This window comes from Myotis myotis, unplaced genomic scaffold (genome assembly GCF_014108235.1).
Source record: "Myotis myotis isolate mMyoMyo1 unplaced genomic scaffold, mMyoMyo1.p scaffold_m19_p_8, whole genome shotgun sequence".
In the NCBI taxonomy this organism is placed as follows: Eukaryota; Metazoa; Chordata; class Mammalia; order Chiroptera; family Vespertilionidae; genus Myotis; species Myotis myotis.
Window position 1 is genome coordinate 74,351,153 of NW_023416390.1, and position 20,427 is coordinate 74,371,579.

A 20,427-nucleotide genomic window follows, 5' to 3' on the forward strand; every position below is an offset into this window, starting at 1 on the left:
AATCTTTCATTTACAATTTTTTTCTTAATATCAACTTCTTAATTTTTCAGATAAATTCAGTGTAGGTGCATCTTAGATAAATAAATAATTTTACATAACAAGTTATCTTAAAGACCATAGACATGGATTGACGAGAGAGGGGAAGAGCAATTTCTATGCCTCTGCCTTAACTCTCCCTGCCTTCCTAGATCCGACCAGTGTTTTGGTTTCATCCACATACGCTTGTGAATCTTTGTTCTCAGTGATGAATTTTTTTAAGTCTTGTAAAAGGAGTAACCTGATGGATGAAAGTAGTAGCTCGTGCATATCTCTGAAGGTCACGAAATATAAACCTGATGTGAAATCTCTGTCATCAGTGATGCAGCTGCAAAAGTCCCACTGATAATATCAAACAGAGTCATAAAGTTTTCTGTCAGACTATCAGAGTACATGTATACATTAAAAAATAAATGTATTTTTCATCATCATATACTGTGTTTTTGTCGCTCGAATGAACTTTATTATTTCTTCAAGGTTCTTCACATATGTATACCTTAAGAGATATCAAGTAGGCATAACATGTTCTCAAAAAATTAGGGTTGGCACGCAGAAGAATTTTGAGTCAGAGATTTTGCTGGTTTTGGCACGCACTCACAAAAAGGTTGCCCACCCCTGTCCTAGGGCAATGATAGAGCACACAATGCTAGAATTACAATTGAGACATAAAAACCATGGTTCACATAACAACCTCTAGAGTGTGAGCCCATGTGTGGACACGAGCCATCCATGTAGTCACTGTTGGATTCCTAGCAGAAATGAATGAACAACAAGGGGAGATAATGAAACTATTTCCTCTGGAGTTAGCACTCCTAGCAGAAATGAATGAACAACAAGGGGAGATAATGAAACTATTTCCTCTGGAGTTAGCACTCCTAGCAGAAATGAATGAACAACAAGGGGAGATAATGAAACTATTTCCTCTGGAGTTAGCACATAAAGTCCATTTCTGAATTTGTAAGTTCAGGTGACCATACTCCTGCTTGCCAGGGACAGTTCCACTTGATGCTTACTGTGCTAATGCCCTATCTGGATTTATTTCTTATTTTAAGTTGTTTTTATTTCTAACAAAGGATTATTAAAATTTTATTTTTGAAAATAGGTTTTTAAAATAACTGTTTAATATATAGACAAATAAAATAAAACACCTTGTTTGATAAATAAATATTTCTTAAAGTTATAATAATTTTAATTATTTTGCCCACTCCCTCCAATTTTCACTCTTAAAAGTATCCTGAGTTTGACAATAAATAATATCACCATGCTCATAAGTCAGTGCTATATTTATTTTTTATAATGGACTCTATTATTCTTATTATAGATAGATAGATAGATAGATAGATAGATAGATAGAGATAGATAGAAAGAGAGCATGTAAGATAATATATTTATTGGTATCATATCTTACATAGTTTATTTTCTAGTATCCTTCAAAAATAGGAGACATGCATTTGTTTTAAAAATGATATATATGAGCTTCTTTCCCAACAAAAAGTTAACAAAGAGGTAGTTCAAATGTTCTATAATATTAAAATCTAGTCTAAACATTTAGCATTTTGTTATATGTATTTTCATGGTACATCACCTACACTGTTTAATATCCATCTAAGCTCCGCTCCTTCCTTCATCCTCCTTCCCTGCCATCTGCAAGTTTTCCTGTAAAACGTTTATTTACATTCTCTTTCTCATCTCTACTAGCAATGCCTTTTCAGGCTCAAATAATCTATCTCTTAGAATATTGTGGTAATATCCTAAAAATTCAGTCTATGTTTTCTGAACTTTGACTTCTTCAAAGCCATCACTACAACAATTTAGACCCCAATCACCACATTTTGAAACTCAAATGCAATCATTTTCCTTCTGCTCAACAAGCTCATCACTCCCCTGCTTATAACCTTCTAATGATTAAACAACTAGGTAAAGCCCAGACTTCTTAACTAGCGTAGACCGCCCTGCCTGGCCCCTTTTTCTCAGGTCTCACAACTTCGTATTTTGAAACTTTTGGCTCCAGAAACCCAGATTCTTACATTTCCACCCTTCTCATCCCATTCTTGCCCCATATACACCATGCTGTTCCACACTCTATTTCCCATGCTTTCTCCTCTTACAGGATTATTTTCCCCTTACCTCCTCACTTCACCTGACTAACTCCTATGCATCTTGAACACTTCCACAAAAGACTGATGCCATGGTAGTCTTTCCCATAGAGTCTGGAAGTATCATCAGAATCCTCAGAGACTACCCATCAATTGACTGGCGATGGCAATTTACAGATAAAATGTTCTTGAGTTCCTTGATCTTATTTTATTCACTAGCAGAGACTGGATTCCAATGAGTTTCTTAAACAGAATCAAAGACTCTAAAATGGTAGATTGAACAACATCAATCACTGAGAAGTATATGAGGGTTATCAGACCCTATAAAACCATGAACCAGCAGTAAAGAGATTTTTTTTTAAAAAAAAGAGAAGGAAGGAGACCGTTTGTTCTTTCTCAACTGAATCCTTCTGAGCAGGAGCTACAACATTATGAATGTGCTCCGGTATCAGACATTAAGCGCTCTATAAATGCTTTTAGAGAGCACACAAGCTAAACTAATGTGCCCACAGAATGGGGGAGAGTAAACTAGAAATGAATCAATCAAATAATTCAGAAATTCTGAGCAAAATCAGGGGTAAACAAAAGAAATGTGGAAGCCAACAGCCTGCTTTTTTACTGTGCATTGCAAAACCTTCTGGGAATCTTAAATTTGAGATCCAAAAAAAGGCATTTAAGGGAAATAAGGCAATGCATGTTTATTTTTTAGTCAGTCTCATTTCACAGATGATTTCATTAGACATTGCTTAATCATAATTCTGACAACTGTAGACTACTTATTTTGGATATCCTAAGCCTTAAGACATATAATGTCAACAGTTGTCTGTTTTCCCCAAAGCTTTGGAACAAAATATACAAAGTTTCTTGTGACAAATGGAAAAATTATAATGCTTAAGCAACTCTATTCAAATACACCATCCTTCTTTTCTTCCTCTCCTTTTTTCCCCTCCCCTCCCTTCCTTTTTTTAAAATATATTTTATTGATTTTTCTATAGAGAGGAAGGGAGAGGGATAGAGAGTTAGAAACACTGATGAGAGAAAAACATCGATCAGCTGCCTCATGCACACCCCCTACTGGAGATGTGCCTGCAACCATGGAACATGCCCTTGACCAGAATCGAACCTGGGACCCTTCAGTCCACAGGCTGACACTCTAGCCACTGAGCCAAACCGGGACCTCCTCCATTCAGCTTCTCCCCTCTCCCCTTTATAACTACCTAAGCAAATTAATAATTTTGGTGTCTGCACTTTATGATGATGAACTGATTTTCTCAGTTAATCGATATGTGGAACTTGAGTAAAATTAGAAAGATCCAGTCATGTATCAACACCAATCACAAATTTTCTATTAGGTTGGATTGTGGACTTTTTTCTGTTCTGTTCACTCCTATGTTATTTCTATCAAACAGAATATGGTGACATTTTTATTTGGGAAGTTAAATGAAAACTACATTTTCAAACTCTCCTTTCTTGCAAATCTCTTTCCTTTGTATCACCCTTTCCTCAAATCAGCCACAACTATAGCATTACTTCTCCTTCCTGGGCTATGATGAGTGTTTTGCTTAATTTTTCAGACAGATATTTTTGTGGTTATAATAGTTTGCTTTCATATGAGTCATATTTTAAATGTATCATGTCTATATTTAAAGAGGGACAATAAAATTGACATCCTTGATATAGAATTTATAAAAAATTTCAAAAACAAGAAAGGGGAGGGATGGGAATTTCATCTTTTAGACAACATTTCTTCACTTCCTGAATTTCAAGTATATATTTAATGAGTTAGCAGAGACATGTAGTTTTTGCTTGGAATCCAAAGTCATCTGATTAAAAATGGAAAAAAAAATTAAAATATTAAAGGCTAAAAAGAGAAAAACTAATATAGTATTCACCAAAATTACTTTATACAAAAGTTCTTATATCTCTACTCCTTAAATTACACATCTATAAATTAGGAATAATATGGTCTATGCCAGGGGTCCTCAAACTTTTTAAACAGGGGGCCAGTTCACTGTCCCTCAGACCGTTGGAGGGACGGACTATAGTTTAAAAAAAAAACTAGTCAGCTGCTAAGCAACAGGCAGCGGCGGCAAAAACACCCAGCGGGCCGGATAAAGGTTTTCGGCGGGCTGCATGTGGCCCGTAGGCTGTAGTTTGAGGACCCCTGGTCTATGCTATAGGGCAGGGGTGGACAAACTTTTTGACTCGACGGCCACAATGGGTTCTTAAACTGGACCGGAGGGCTGGAACAAAAGCATGGATGGAGTGTTTGTGTGAACTAATATAAATTCAAAGTAAACATCATTACATAAAAGGGTACGGTCTTTTTTTAATTTCAAACAGGCCGGATCTGGCCCGCGGGCTGTAGTTTGCCCACGGCTGCTATAGGGTCATTGCAAAGATTAGAGATGTTATATGGAGATAATTTACCACGGTTCATGATATATAGCAATTACTCAATAAGTTGAAGTTAGTATACATTAATTAAATATTTTTGAGCACCTACTGAATGCCAGATGCTAATCACTGGAGATATAGCAACAAATAAAACAGACATAAACATCCAACCTTTATGGATGGTGTTAAGTCTCATGGACAAAACCAAGGCAAAAAACAGTGAGAAGAAGCCTGAAGGGGGTCTCTGTAATTTCCCACTGGGTGGGCAAGTACAGTTCATGGAAAAGATAACATTTCAGAGACATCGGAAAGAGCCTGGGAATGAGGCAAATGAAGATTTCCCTTCCTAAGCAGAAGCTCCAGACTAAAATGACAAGCTGGAAAAGCACTCGTCATACATTCATGATGGCTTGTCCTTCTAACTGAGCCTATGCTACTACACTGAGTCACAAATCCCAACCTGAGAACCCTGTGGCTTCTCCAAATGAGAAAATCTACAGGTCAAGAAAACAGGGGATTAAAGTCTGTCAAGATATCTCCCGCCATTTGATTTCCATCTATTCCTGCTTCATTTCTCATATCAAAATACATGTGAATTCTTCAGATTATCAGCAGGAAAAATTTATTTTATTACATGTTGCATTAAGATGATTATCTTCCTTGTTCCCTCTACTAGAATACAAGCACACACAAAAAATTGCTTCTAGGAAGAAAAATTGCCCAGATAACCTTGGGCTTAGTGATGAAAAATAATTTTAGCTATGGGTTTGCAACCAGTGTGAGAACAATCTGATTTTAAGTTACAGTGTGAAAGATATAAGATTTTTGACAAGATCACTTCTTTTCCTCTCTCTCTCTCTCTCTCTCTCTCTCTCTCTCTCTCTCTCTCTCTCTCTCTCTCTCATCCTGAATGCCTCAGTATTGAGGTAGTTCTCTCAGTATGGGAAAATGATTGTAAAATATTAAAATAGCTGTAGGGTCTCAGGAAGGGGATTATAAATATAAATTCTGAGTCAAAAGGGCATTGCCATTTGCTTTGGTGTGCCTTCTGGCTGTTGGCCCAGGAATAATACTGACTGAACGAATGCTTTGCAACTGCAGGAGGCTTAAGAAAAGCCATGCTATCCAATTGTTTTATGAAATATAAACGTAGAGAAAATGCCCCAAAGGGAGCTGAACACTGAAGTATAGAGATATTAGATAGACAACTCAGGAAAGACTAAATTTTGCCTTAGCTTTTCATTTGTAAACTTTAAATAATAGTTGACTGCTACTTCAGCACAAACATAGAGATAAATTAATATACATATACTATTGTAATATTTCTGTTATTTTGAGCTACACTTAGGGAAGTGCTAACACTCTTCTACCTTGATCTCATCAATGATAGGATTTACAAGACGAAACTACATGAACTGACAAAGTCAGTCCAAGGTAAGCACAAGTCCGTGATGTCATCAATACCAGGGCGCCTGCGCAGGCTCCGCACTCTCGCGGGATCAGGCACACTCTCGCGGGCTCTGGTGCACTCTCCGCCCTCTCCTCTCACCCTCGCCCTCAAATAACCTTCACAGTCTCTCTCCCGTGCTGCCCTCCACTGGCCTCCGCATTAACAGCGGTTAAAACTTGCATGTTGCCGAGGGAACTTACTAGTCATTTACACCCTAGTGTGAGGAGGGAGTCTGAGTGCCTGCTGTGCTAGTGGAAGAAGAAGCAAGAAATAATCAACAGAAAACTAGGCACAGAGAGCGGACAACTACCGTCCTTTCGGTCAGCATCGCCCCAGCCTCATCACGGAGAAGGTGTGGGCTCTGCGGGGATGCTCGGCTTCACAGGAGCACTGTTCCTCCAGCATTTGTGCAGGTGCGATCCTCTCCCCGGTGAGTCGCACGTGGCGATCCTCTCCCCGGTGAGTCGCACGTGGCGATCCTCTCCCCGGTGAGTCGCACGTGGCGATCCTCTCCCCGGTGAGTCGCACGTGGCGATCCTCTCCCCGGTGTCGCACGTGGCGATCCTCTCCCCGGTGAGTCCGCACGTGGCGATCCTCTCCCCGGTGAGTCGCACGTGGCGATCCTCTCACAGGTGAGTCACACGTGGCGATCCTCTCCCCGGTGAGTCGCACGTGGCGATCCTCTCCCCGGTGAGTCGCACGTGGCGATCCTCTCACAGGTGAGTCGCACGTGGCGATCCTCTCCCCGGTGAGTCGCACGTGGCGATCCTCTCCCCGGTGAGTCGCACGTGGCGATCCTCTCCCCGGTGAGTCCGCACGTGGCGATCCTCTCCCCGGTGAGTCGCACGTGGCGATCCTCTCACCGGTGAGTCGCACGTGGCGATCCTCTCCCCGGTGAGTGAGTCGCACGTGGCGATCCTCTCACAGGTGAGTCACACGTGGCGATACTCTTTCTGGTGAGTCACACGTGGCCAGTCCAGGCCAGTTCATCATGACAATGTGTCAGAACAGCGCCTGGGCGCCAGTCACAGAGCTAAAGGAGCTGTCAGACCCCAGTCGTCCACGCCTTACCATCACTTTCATCACCTGTAACATTATTGGTTTAATTGGGCTTATTTTTCCTGCCCTTGGATATGAAATTAATATTATAGAAAACCTGAAACTTATACAAGTATAGGTAGAAAATAAATATCTCACTACTAGAGAAAGACAAAGTTAATGTTTAGTTTATTTCCTAGGTGTTTTTTTTTATCCTTTGAACAAATAATTTTCTTTAACTGCACGTGAGATCATTATGTATATAGATTATTTTTACTTTCTCACAGAGAGGTATACCACAAATATGTCAAAATTTATGTGAATGTGTTATTTGTAGTGGTGATACTATTTTCTAAATATACGTGCAATAATTGACTTAATTAATTTTTATAAATGCTATAAAATATGTGAAAGTATACACTTATACATATAGTTTTATGTATAGTTTTAGATAGATAGTTATACTTAGTTTTAAGTTTTTTGCTATTATGAGGAGCTTGACAACAAACCATAAAATTTTATGCAAATACTCATCATTTTTTCAAAGTTATTCCAAGAACCAGAATTAATGGTTAGACTGCGACCCTTGATCTTTGATTATATGGAAAAACAAAACAAGAAACCCCATCCACGGTGCCAGCTGCTGAGATAGGATGCAGACTGAAGAACTATAGCACATTCTTAGAGGATCCCTGGGGGGCAAGACCAGTCCAGTTGCTGGAGTCCTGGGAGGGGGGTGGGGGGGGGGGCCGGGAGGGCAGGGGTCCCAGAGTAGGTGGGGCCTGGGTAGATGGGATGCACACAAGTCCAGGAGGAGTCGCTGAAGCAGCGGCTGGTTCTGTGATGGGACAGCAGGGGAGTGGCTATTTACCAAGCACGTCGCTTTTTTAACAAACAGCATGACCAGTCCTTTGTGTATCAGAAGAATAGCAGAACCCTTCTGGATACATAATGCCACATTACCTTCTGGAACATTTTGTTTCCTTTCATACCCTTTCCTTCTGTACATGAAAGCTTCCATGTCATTGTAACCTCATCACTACTGCATGTTGGCTTTCTAAATCTTCTCAAATAGTTCTCAGTAAATATCTGAACTTTTCTTCAAATAGTTTTTAAAAATATTTTATATTAAGTATATTATTAGCAAATACTTTAACATCATTTCCATCAGTTTATTACTGTTAGAAGAGACTAAGCTGCAGAAGACCCTGGGTGTGGACCCCAAGCTCTATAACAGTGGTGGCGAACCTTTTGAGCTCGGCGTGTCAGCATTTTGAAAAACCCTAACTTAATTCTGGTGCCGTGTCACATGTAGAAATTTTTTGATATTTGAGACCATAGTAAAACAAAGACTTATATATTTGGTATTTATTTTATATATTTAAATGCCATTTAACAAAGAAAAATCAACCCAAAAAATGAGTTCGCGTGTCACCTCTGACACGCGTGTCATAGGTTCGCCATCACTGCTCTATAACCTGCCCACACCCCTTGTGGCCTGTATTTCTGGGTTCAGTCTGCATAAACCGAGGATGACAACAGACCCCACACCAGAGCTGCATGAGTGTTTGCATTGAATCAGAAAGTTTTTTTCAACAGTATGTGTCAAGCGGAAGCCTATTCACTAAGAGACTGTCCCAAACTGGCAAGATACAAATTTATCTTTCAGCAAAATCAGATAACCACGTGCCAGGGACTTTCAATTACATTTTAAAGAATCAAAACTGTTCATGAAAAATGCTCAGATATTAACAAAAACAAAAAAGAATGTGGATCTACCATTGTTTTTCTTACCTATTTTACCTGAATCCAGGTTACTGCATTCTTATTCTAAGGCTGTATAACTGAGTTTATTTGTTTTTCTAAGTAGATAGTCATTTAATCTGCTAATAATGATAGTTTCATCTTCATCTACTCATTATCCCATGTTTTTCTGTTTCCTGTTGAATTATCCAAACCAATCTTGTTTACTCTGGTTTTAATGACAATGGCTCCAATGTTGTATAGTAAGCATCATATTTAGTTGTCTCAAATCCGAAATGTAGTTGTCTTTAACCAAAATATTTTCATGTTCACCGAAAGGTTTACATACAATACAATGAGGTACACTATTTTTTTTTGGTAAAAATATATATGGAGAATAGTTTATTTTTAAGTTATGAATATAGTTATGAATGCCTTTACATCCGAGGCCCCAAACTGGTTACCTGAAGTAGACGGTCCTAAATCCTGTTTTATTAGTGAATCACTAGAGTTCATATCCTTCTTAATAATGGAGTAATTGTTAGTATGCTGCACATAAGTAAATCAGCTCTTACTCATTTCAAGTAATAAGCAATTAAAATGAAGACTAAAAATTGTCTGCATATGTAGAAGTCCTATATAAATTTCACTTCCTTAATTATAACCAAACATGGTCTTAGCCACACCACTCAGGAGAATTGCCTACCTCTTTCTAGAAGGTTACTCACAAGATCATACTTCTTTTTATTTATTTTTATTAAAAGTATGTTTAATAGCCTAACCACCTAAGAAACCAGTGCCTAAGTCCCTTCCATAACATGTATGATAAGTATTTCTCCAGCCTGTGCTGAGATGAAGTTTACAAGTTCATGTATCTATAGGTCTTTACCTCTCAAAATGTGTGTTCTCATTTCTGGACAGGTTTGATCATTAGTAAACTCTAATACTGAACCAAGAAATCTTTCTCTCTTTCACCACTGGCCCTTTAGGGGCAAATATTCTGGAGTTTGATCAGCAGGAAATATTTGAAAATGGTGAAAGGCACATTCATATTTTCTGGGCAAAAATTCCCCCAATTCTCTATATTTCTCCAATTTGCTGATATAGATTATTGACTTACTCTGAATCACTGGACAGCACTAACCTTTGCTACTTACCACCTCCTGGCTGCGAAAGCAGACATACAGGCTCTTCCTGTGTCTGCCTTAATTATTTGTTTCACTTCTACCAACTCTCTTAGAAAACTAAACCTCTGTGTCACCTTAACATGTCATTTATGAAAAGAGAAAAGGTTAATAATTTCATAAGATTAGGTTTTCAAACAGCTGGTGATTATTGAGTACCTACTCTCTCCTTTGCCAAGTCAAAAATTAATGTCTATATTGTTTTGTACAATTTCTTGGACTGGACTAAAATCAAGAGACCTGAGTTTTATTCTGTCTTGGTGGTTATCAGTTTTCTTATTTGTAAATTGAGGATGTTAATGATCTCTAAACTCTTTATTTTGTAACCCCTGTAGGAATGCTGGTGTCCATATATTGTAGTACAAGAAAACCACCTAACTTCTGTCAACATAAGTCAGAAATATTATTAACAACAACAACAAAAAATGTTATGCAAGAGTTCAGACCACTTGTGATTCATATGTGAGTTGCTTCAGTGGATTAAAAAACTATAAACATATGTATATACTATTATATACGGTATGGCAATTGAGTCGGTACACAATAGGTTAACAAGAATAGAAGTAGAAAGCCAGATAAAATAAAACTGAGTTATAGTCCTATCTAACCCTTATAAAACTTTCTGGCATTTGAAGAACTGAACAGTGCAGCAGATAAAATGATTCTCCTTTAAGCAGAGCCCAGAGCAAGGAGAACACATTGCCCACACTGCCTTCTGGAACATTTTGCGAGGCAAAAGTGTATACACTATAAATTAATAGCGTTCTTCCTTAGCAAAAGTTTCTTTTTCTTGATGTACCATTTAAACAACACTCTTTAAAGTTGAATAATAATGGATCTCTGTTGAGTGGCTTAATTTTAGGAAGCATGAATGTCAAAGATGGACCAAAGAGCATATTCTATGAGACTTAGAATACAATGCAGTTGCTCTCAATATCTGAAAAGCAGTGCTGAATACTTTGAGACCCTGAATAAGGCTATCGGAGCTGCTCACTGTATTTCATTAAAGCTCACAGCACATGACTTATACTTCCCAGTTTGACCTCTGTAAAAGCTACATGGTCTGAACTTTTGTTCATGATTTGCTTTTCTCCTGATTTTCTCTCTTTCTTTTTTTGTTTTGTTTTTGGTTCACATATTTATTTCATACATTTTCCTGTATAATCTATGAATAGCAGTACTGCTTAGTACTGCTTAGTAAATAAAAATTGTATTTTATTTACATAGATTATTTAAAGGTGACATCAAAATGTTAGGCACTGATTTCCTTTTTTTTTTGAACTGCTCAGAGTCCTAATTATTGCTTGGCTTCTAACCTGAATTTCCAAACATCTCTTCAAATACCTTACATTCTCTCTTAACTGAAACCCTTTCCACACAAACATCGATCCTTACAGAAGGGTCGGGAGACAGAAAGGGTACACAAGCACCGCCCGCTTGTGTTTCTGAAAAGGAAATCAAATAGGCCCCCAAAGAGCATGAGCATTAAGTGATATAAAAGCAGCAGTTTCACGCAGGAAAGTTTTAGTTGGTTTGCTTTTTGTATGTTTTTCCATTGTGGTGGGGAGAAGTGGTAGCAGCATTATGAATGCAGAGAGGATATTTGCAACAAAGATATGCAGAAGATGATCTGCAGGTGTCAGAGCGACCAAGAGGAGAACATCTAGGACAGTGATGGTGAACCTTTTGAGCTCGGCGTGTCAGCATTTTGAAAAACCCTAACTTAACTCTGGTGCCGTGTCACATATAGAAATTTTTTGATATTTGCAACCAAAGTAAAACAAAGACTTATATTTTTGATATTTATTTTATATATTTAAATGCCATTTAACAAAGAAAAATCAACCAAAAAAATGTGTCATAGGTTCGCCATCACTGATCTAGGAGGTAAAACCAGACAGGACTATAAGCTAAGACTGAAGTAGATGCTTTCTGGGAGCTGAGCCAAAGGTACCAGACAGGGCCAGTGACCTTGTTTGCCAGGGATTAGAGTTCAGTGACTGATTTGGAAGGATACTGAAGCCACAGGATAATGCAAAAGTCTCAGATCCAATGTAGACTGGAACTTCTAAGGAAACCATTTCTCTAAGGCAAGGATAGGAAGTTTCTCACCCATGTTGTTCTTCTGCAAGGTGCTTGCAGTTAGGCAATGACAGGTTATCAGGTGAGCATCTCCCAGTTGGTGTATGAGCACTCAAACTAACTGAGTGGGGTGTCTCCTACCCCCCAAGCACTGCTCTTTTGTGCCAGGGACATCTAGACCTAAGGATTTTAAATGTATTGCTTTTGATTTCATGGAGCTCAGTTCAACAGTGAAAGCTAAGTATCAATACCTTGAATTTCTCTTGGATTTTTTCTTGTATTTCTGACAAATTTCTTATGAAGAGTGCCCTTAATGGGCGCCCATATCATCCCCAAGGCAGAGCTTGTTTTTAATACAATGTTAGGGCTCAGTCAGAAGAACTCCAAGTATTGTTCCCTTTGTTTTGATAAATTCTTTAAATGAGCTCCTATGTGCACCTTTATGTAAGGAATCACTGTGTAGGCCAACTGTTCCTTTTTCTAGATAGTTTATAAGCATCTGGATAGATTTACATTAGAAATGCAATTAACTTTATATTAAAAGGTCAATTAATTTGGCCAAGATAGAGATTGTTTTTAATTACTTTTCCTTGTAGGGCTTCTCTTCTTGTCCAAGTACAAGTGACACTATCAAATGATAGTATCATTGCCTGTTGGGTGCCTGAAACGTATATGCAAAGGACACTGGAAGTGACTGTCTTGGTTAAATGAATTAACTCTGGGCAATTTATCACTCTTATAATCCTTAGGATTTAAAATACCAGTAAGAAATAATGCAATATTTTAGCTTAAGCAATTTTTATAAGATCATTCATGGCAATATCCTTTCTTATTTGTCCTTGTTATTTTCTATTTTCTTGGTGAAAGATGATAATAAAGTAAAATTATTTTACGGGTTAATCCTTATTACATTATATCACAGTGTATTTTGTGATAAATGAACAAATAATAACATGAAAAAGTAGCTGTCTTATTCCATTAGCATGTTCTTGGTTATTTTTGTGTTAATAGGGGCCAACAATTCACTCATTCATGTGGTACTAAAACTCTTACACATAAGAGACTCAAGAGATTACCACTTGTCCCTATGTAACATCCACTTGTTACCAAATGGTAACAAATACTAAGTAGTGATTGTTTGAAAAGAAAACAATGAAGAAAGAGGGAGGGAGGGAAGGAGTAATATAGAACAATATATATGACTACATCTACACTAATAAAAGAGAAACATGGTAATTGGCATACGACCGCTACCCTTCCCATTGGCTAATCAGGGAGATATGCAAATTAACTGACAGCCAAGATGGCGGCCTGCAGCCAGGCAGCTTGAAACTAACATGAGGCTTGCCTCAGTGACGGAGGAAACCAACGCTCCCGCCTGCGGCTGCAGGCCTCTGAGCCTGCAGTTTAAGAAACTATGTAACAAATACCACCAGACTTCAGCCAGCAGGATCGCAACATTGTAAGCAAAGGCCAGAAACCTACTTTCAGCAGCGGAGGCCTAAGAGCTGGAGCCAAGCCTCAAGCTAAAGCTGGCCCAGAATAAAAAAAAAAAAAAGAAAAAAAGGAGCAGTTGGGAGCTTCAGTCACCCCCAGCCTGAAAACAGCCCTTGGCCCCTCACCCAGACTGGCCAGGCACCCCAGTGGGGACCCCCACCCTGAAGGGTGTGTGACCAGCTGCAAACAGCCATCATCCCCTCACCCAGGCTGGCCAGGCACCCCAGTGGGGACCCCCACCCTGATCCAGGACACCCTTCAGGGCAAACCAGCCAGCACCCACCCGTGCACCAGGCCTCTATTCTATATAGTAAAAGGGTAATATGCCTCCCGGCACTCGGATCAGCATGACGGGGGCAGCACCCAAACCCCCTGATCGGCCCTGCTCTGTGTGTGACAGGGTGTGGCACCCCAACGCCCCCCCCCCACGGGCCCTGCTCTGTGTGTGACAGGGTAGAGCATTAACCTCCCCATCAGCCCTGCCCTGAGTGTGACAGTGGCGGTGCCCCAACCCCCTGATTGGCCCTGCTCTGTGGGTGATAGAGGGCGGCGCCCCAACCCGCTGATCCGCCCTGCTCTGTGTGTGACAGGGGACAGTGCCCCAACTCCCCTATCGGCCCTACTCTGTGAGTGACAGGGGGGAGCTCCCCAACCCCCTGATGGGCCCTGCTCTGTGCGTGACGGGTGGGAGCTCCCCAATCCCCTGATCGACCCTGCTCTGTGCATGACAGGGTACGGAGCCCCAACCCCCCTGATGGGCCCTGCTGTGTGCGTGACAGGGGGCAGCGCCCCAACCCCTGATTGGCCCTGCTCTGTGTGTGACAGGGGGTGGCGCCGCAACCTCCCTATCGACCCTGCCTTGAGTGTGACAGGGGGCGGTGTCCCAACCCCCCAATCGGCCCTACCCTGAGCGTGACTGGGGGTGGCATCACGACCTCCCAATCCGCCCTGCTCTGTGTATGACAGGGGGCGGCGCCCCAACTCCCCAATCGGCCCTGCTCTGAGCCCGACCAGGGGCTGCACCTAGGGATTGGGCCTGCCCTCTGCCACCTGGGAGCAGGCCTAAGCCAGCAGGTCGTTATCTCCCGAGGGGTCCCAGACTGCGAGAGGGCATAGGCCGGGCTGAGGGACCCCCCCTTCCCCCCAAGTGCACAAATTTTTGTGCACCAGGCCTCTAGTTTTCTAATAAAAGGCTAATATGCAAATTGTCACCTCAGGAGTTCCACCGACTGGTACTTTGACCATTCCCTATGATGTGCACTGACCAGCAGGGAGCGGCGTGGAATGAAGGAAGGTCCTGGCCGGCAGCCAGAAGGCCCTGATGGGCCCTGATCGCCAGCCAGGCCTAGGGACCCTACCCGTGCACGAATTTTGTGTTAATATATTAACTCAGGCCTCCAGATGACTAGCAACTTAAATATAAGGCAAACAATTCAGGAGTTTGATATGAGACTAAGTGTGGTGATGAAATTTTTTGTTTTGTTTTTACAAAAGGGACCAGCCTGCACCTTATAGGAACAGTAACAATGTGCTAACAACTTTATAAGTGTTATCTACATAATTCTCACTACCACTCTATGAGATATGATTCATTGTTCCCATTTTGCCGATAAGACAACTGAAGTCTAGGTTTCAGCAAAGGCTGCATAGTTCATTGGTGGCAGAGTCAGAAACTATGCCCACCTCAATATACCTTTCCAGACTCCCCATTTTTCCCTAAGGTAAAGGTACTGACTCTAGGAGTAGTAATACAATGAAAAGCTTTTAAAAGGGGGCTGGGGAGTGTGCTGAATTCTTAGAGGGCAGATTTGGAACAAAATCAGAGGAAGGGAATGCATTAGGCAAGTGCAACTCAAAGAATAGGTCCACAAGAGGGTAAATCAATTATGTCATTCAGCATAGTTTTCCCCATAGCAGCAAGTTTTCAAAGAAGGGAGCTGTGCCTTTATTTACATTCCAGTTCAGGCTTCTTATCTCCGCCTGGACTGTTTACAAACCAGCAACCAGTCCACGAACCACACTTTAAAGTGGTACAACCTTAAGAAATGTCTTATGAAACTTTCCTTTTCTGTGAACAGTTAAAATCATTTTGGATAAAAGTTAATCAAATATATCCTATGTTTTTCCATTTATGAAAAATAAAGCTACACTTATCCACATTACAGATAGTAATGAAGGCTGATGTCATAAACCCTTTAGATCTATGGGGACATTAACCTTAGTTGAAGTGGTATTGCCCTTACTAGTTTTAATAACCTAATCTCTTCCCAAAGTAGCTTTCCGAAAGAATGTACAATATTACCATCAAACAACATTAGTCTGGAGTGAAATTCAAATTTTAAAATGTTATTCATACCTGCACCTCCACCAATGCTTAGAATCTTAATTTCGGATTTTTTGTCTCCAATCCTGAAAAAAAAAAAATATGTAGTTTAAGAAAAATGTGCTAGATGCTTGGAAAAATCTGATTATTAAGTCTAGTTGAAGAGAGCAGCCTAAAATTACAGCGAACAAAAGCTAGGCCAACATGAAAGATTCCAATTTTTTCAGCAGTTATCTTGCTGCCTTTAGAAATCTTTAGAAATATAGGTTCTATTCATTAACAATCTTGAACTGGTAGACTTTTAGAAGCACATTATAAACAGCTCAGAGGTAAGGTAAATCATTTGTTGAGAATTGATTTGGAGAACAAGAAAAGAAAAAGTGAGTCCTTGAGTCTTGGGATGTAATTAGGCATTCGCTGTATATGGGGAAAGGTTGAGGTGATTCATACTATCTCTATGTCTGCCTTCTTTCCTTTCTTCTTGCTATTTTCAACAAACAGGCAAACATTTATTGTATGCCTAATCTAGGCACTGAGGAGATAAAAATGAATAAGACACTCCTTTGCTCTCAAGCAATATGTGAGATGATAAAGCCTGACATTATAGCTCTAGTATTAGAAATAGAGTGGAATTTATGGCCTGGAAAACAACACTATGACTTACTTTAGGTTGATGTAAAGGGGTCAGAAACAAGTCTGACTGCACAATGACTGCCAAGTTTCAGGCTTGGCGAATGCACAATGACTTGGTGAAGCATGGTGCCCAAAAGGAAACTGGAGAATACAGCTTGATGGCAATGTTACTAGTATGTGTTCTCAAGGCTTTTCTTTTTGTTTTTTTGTCTGTTTGTTTTATTTTGTTTTGATAAATCTGAACTCATTTGGACATTTTGATATGCAAGATTTACTCTGGGTGAGAGAGATCAGGATAAATGATGTATTCTGGAGAATTATTGTCATAAAGTAATGGTCAAAATTAGAAGGGTAGATTCCAATCACCCAAGGATATTGCAGATACTTAGAAGGGTAGTGGGATAATGAGGCAATACCAACTTTTAAAAGTCACTGGATTATGGGACATACAAAAAGAAGACAGGAAAACAGCAAAGCTCAGAGATATGATAGGAGTACTAGAGAAGGAGAAAGCCATCTGTAGTGTCAAAGGTGGCAGAGTGTACTACTGAAAATTTTTGTAAAAGAAAATCTCCATTGAATTTGGCAATATTAATATATTTGATAATATCAGTTTTAAAAGTAGATTGAGGGAAGAAGACAGAAGACAGTGGGATTTAAAGTGTGCTTGATAAAGAGGAGAAAGATCCAGAGAGATTGTTGAAATAGGATGAAAGAGTGAAAAGAAAAGGGTTAACTGCTAGAGGGGAGACATGAACTGAAAATACATTTGTTTGTTGGGCTTTAGGATGTAAACAAGTCTGCTCTTTGGCTAAAGTTAAAGACATTGGAAAGTAGAGTCAAGGACTTTTATGAATGAGTTGCCTTCCTTAGTTCTAATTATCTTCCAACTCATAATCATGAGTCTTAATATATATACCCATTCCTATTTATGTTCTTGATTAATTTTTAAAATGCTTATATGTGTGGATAGCACAGTGAGGCTATGGATCATATGGGTGGGAACCTTTTTTATGCCAAGGCCCATTTGGACAGTTATAACATTATTTGCAGGCAGTACACAATTATCTACTTAAAAATTAGCCTGCTAGCCTGGCTGGTGTGGCTCATTGGTTGAGCATTGCCCCATGAACCAGGAGATCACAGTTTGATTCCCTGTCAGGGCACATGCCTGGGTTGTGGGCTAGATCCTCAGTAAGGGATATGCAGGAGGCAGCTGATCAACGATTCTCTTGCATAATTGATATTTTTCTCTCTCCCTTTCCCTTCCTCTCTGAAATCAATAAAAATATATTTTTAAAAATTAGCCTGATATATTTGGTCAAACATTTAATTAACTCACCCATAATGCCTTGGCAGGGTCAGACCAAATGATTTCGAGGGCCTTATAAGGCCCGCAGGCAGGACGTTCCCCACCAGGTTGAAATCCCAGTTTATTGATTTGTTACCTTGAGCAAGTTATTTAACTTCTCTGCCTGTTTATTACCCATGAAATAGAATAATAATAATATGTTACAGGATTGCAATAATGGTATCTAACTCATTGGGGAGTATGAGTTTTAAATGATTTAATTCATGTAAATCTCTTAGACCTGTCTACTCACGGCAAGCACACAGCAAATATTAGCAATTATTATTTAGAATTAGGAAAGAAAATTCTATCAGAAACAACTAAAAGATTTTGGCAGAATGGTGGAAGTGCTTGCCTCTGGAAAATGGGAGTCAGGGTTGGGAGTGAGTAAGGCAAGGAACCAGTTTTTCTTGTGTTTTCTTTTTTTTGTTTTTGCTGTTGTTGTTATAAGCTTTTTAGAACCATTTGACTTTCAAAGAACGTTTTTTTAGAATGAAAAATAAAGCAGGCATGTTGTGTATTTATATAACTTAGAAACGACGTTTAGCAGCAATTTTAAAGCTCCTTCAGCTAAAGCTCATTCCAAACATCACTTTGGGAGGGAGTAGCAGGGGGTAGGGGTCAGGGATTAATTTTTAAATAAATGATACTTTGATTTAGATAATTTCTAATTATATATTACCACTATAATGAAAATTTATTTATGCCTTTGAAAGTTCTTGAGTCTTTTACAAATTCCACATTCAATATTTCCAGTTGGATGGTATACACCTTGAAGAGAAGGGTCATCATTTATTATGTATATCCATTCATGGTGCCTCTTCAAACCACACTGATGGCTAAAGAAAACCAAGTAACTGGATAGCTACAGACATGAACACAGACATTTAGGTCTGCAAAAGAACTCAGAAATTAACTCATTACTTTCAACTTTAGAAATTAACAAGAAGACCCAAAGAAATAAACTATAATTAGATCCCAGATAAGAAGTTTGTATTTGCTGTCTGCTTTAATTTTTGCACCATTATTCTATTACTTTTTAATTATTAAAATTATATAATACTCTGCTTTTAAAAATCACATTTAATTGTCAACTGTAAATTGAAATACTAAAAAAAAAAAATTAAAACATATTAAAAACTAAGCCATAAAAAATAGAAAGGGAAACAATCCCATATACATACAGCAAGGTCTCTCTGGTCAGGCAGAGTACCATATTGGGGAAAGAATTTCAGGCCTATACTAGAGAAAGCCAGCAAAAAATAACATTTCAGTTTCCCTTGCTGCTGCTGATTGGATCGACAGTCAGTCATTTCTTCCCAGTTTCCATCATTATTTCCTGAAGCAGAGTAAGTTACAGCAATCCACCCCTACATAGGTGATTTGATTATCTTTAGCATGTGGAATCTGTTACTCCCATAATGCTTATCAGCCCTGGCACAAATTGAACACATTAATCACCAAAAAAAGCAGTCTGCTCGAAGGATAGGAACTAGTGAGGTTCACTGGTAATAGGAAAATGCTTTTTCTTTTGGGCCACATTGCTAATATTAAGTTGAAAGGAAAAGACAATTTTTTTGGAGCGTGATAACTATAATAATAGATAAGAAAAATGAATTTAAATGGATATTAGGAGAACTAAGAGGCACCCACTCAGTCCTCAGGAGCAAATATCGTTTGGTAATTATTTATATTTGATTCTAATGAAAAGAATATTAGACTCCTTTTGGGCCATTTTTTAATGCAAAATTTAGAGGAGGGATGAAAAAAATCTGAACTCAAAGATTTGCATCTTCTCCTTTCCCAAGTGAACATGGATTTGTGCCTTCAAATAGTTAATGCTTATCTTCACGCAGCTGGAAGTGCTGCACAAATGGGATCCTTTGAATGTTTAAAGCAAAAGTCGAACTAAAGAATCACAGGAAAAGGAGCCCAGTGGGAGGAAGAGGGAGCGGAGCCGGCATTGCAATCAGCGGCGGTTCTTATCCCCCTCGCCAGCCTGCAGGCTGGGCTCCACCCATCGATCACTGAAAGGAAAACGCGAGGCTTGTCCCTTTGACAAAGCGTCCTTTTTTGTTACCTTGCTATTATGCCTGGCAGCTTCTTGTCCAGGAATTCCTGCATGCACTGGTGTTCCGTGGAATTGTTGAGAAACCTCCGAAAAGACTCAACGTATCTGCTGTGATCTGAAAACAAGCTCCTCATGGAAGATGCCATGTTTGGTTTTCTGAGGAAGACAGGGAGGGAGGGAAGGTTTAAGTTCCCTTCTCCTTCTTTTCCCAGTTCCTTTTTTCTCTCCCCACCCCCACCAATTTGTATTAAAAAAAAAAAAAAAAAGCTTGCTGTTTTGAATGTAACTGGCAAGGGAAAGGCTGCTGTGCAAAGCTCAGTACTAAGTCAGTCTTTGTATGGGACTTTGCACTGATACTTTAACCCCTGATTTAAAACTCCCAAAGTTCAGAGAGTTGTAAAAACAAATGACATTCTAATCACTTCCTGTTTTGTCAGCAGCCTCCCAGGAGTAAGTTCCAAGTGGGGAAGTAAGTGGCTGCTTTCAGGGCCAAAGGTGACAATCAGAAGTAAAGGCGCCAGCTACA

The 20,427-nt window shown here is 39.6% G+C and overlaps 1 protein-coding gene across 1 annotated transcript in view; it reads right to left on the bottom strand.

Annotated features, from left to right (window-relative positions):
* The window catches only part of HNMT (histamine N-methyltransferase), a 35,256-nt gene extending 15,065 nt beyond the window's left edge, over window positions 1–20,191 (bottom strand). Inside the window, exons 1-2 of the mRNA XM_036320909.1 lie at window positions 19,911–20,191; window positions 15,880–15,932 (exon numbers count right to left, since the gene is read on the bottom strand). Of these exons, the coding sequence (XP_036176802.1) occupies window positions 15,880–15,932; window positions 19,911–20,047 (190 nt within the window). The 5' untranslated portion in view covers window positions 20,048–20,191. The remainder of the gene's footprint in view (window positions 1–15,879; window positions 15,933–19,910) is intronic.
* Window positions 20,192–20,427: the final 236 nt, after the last annotated feature.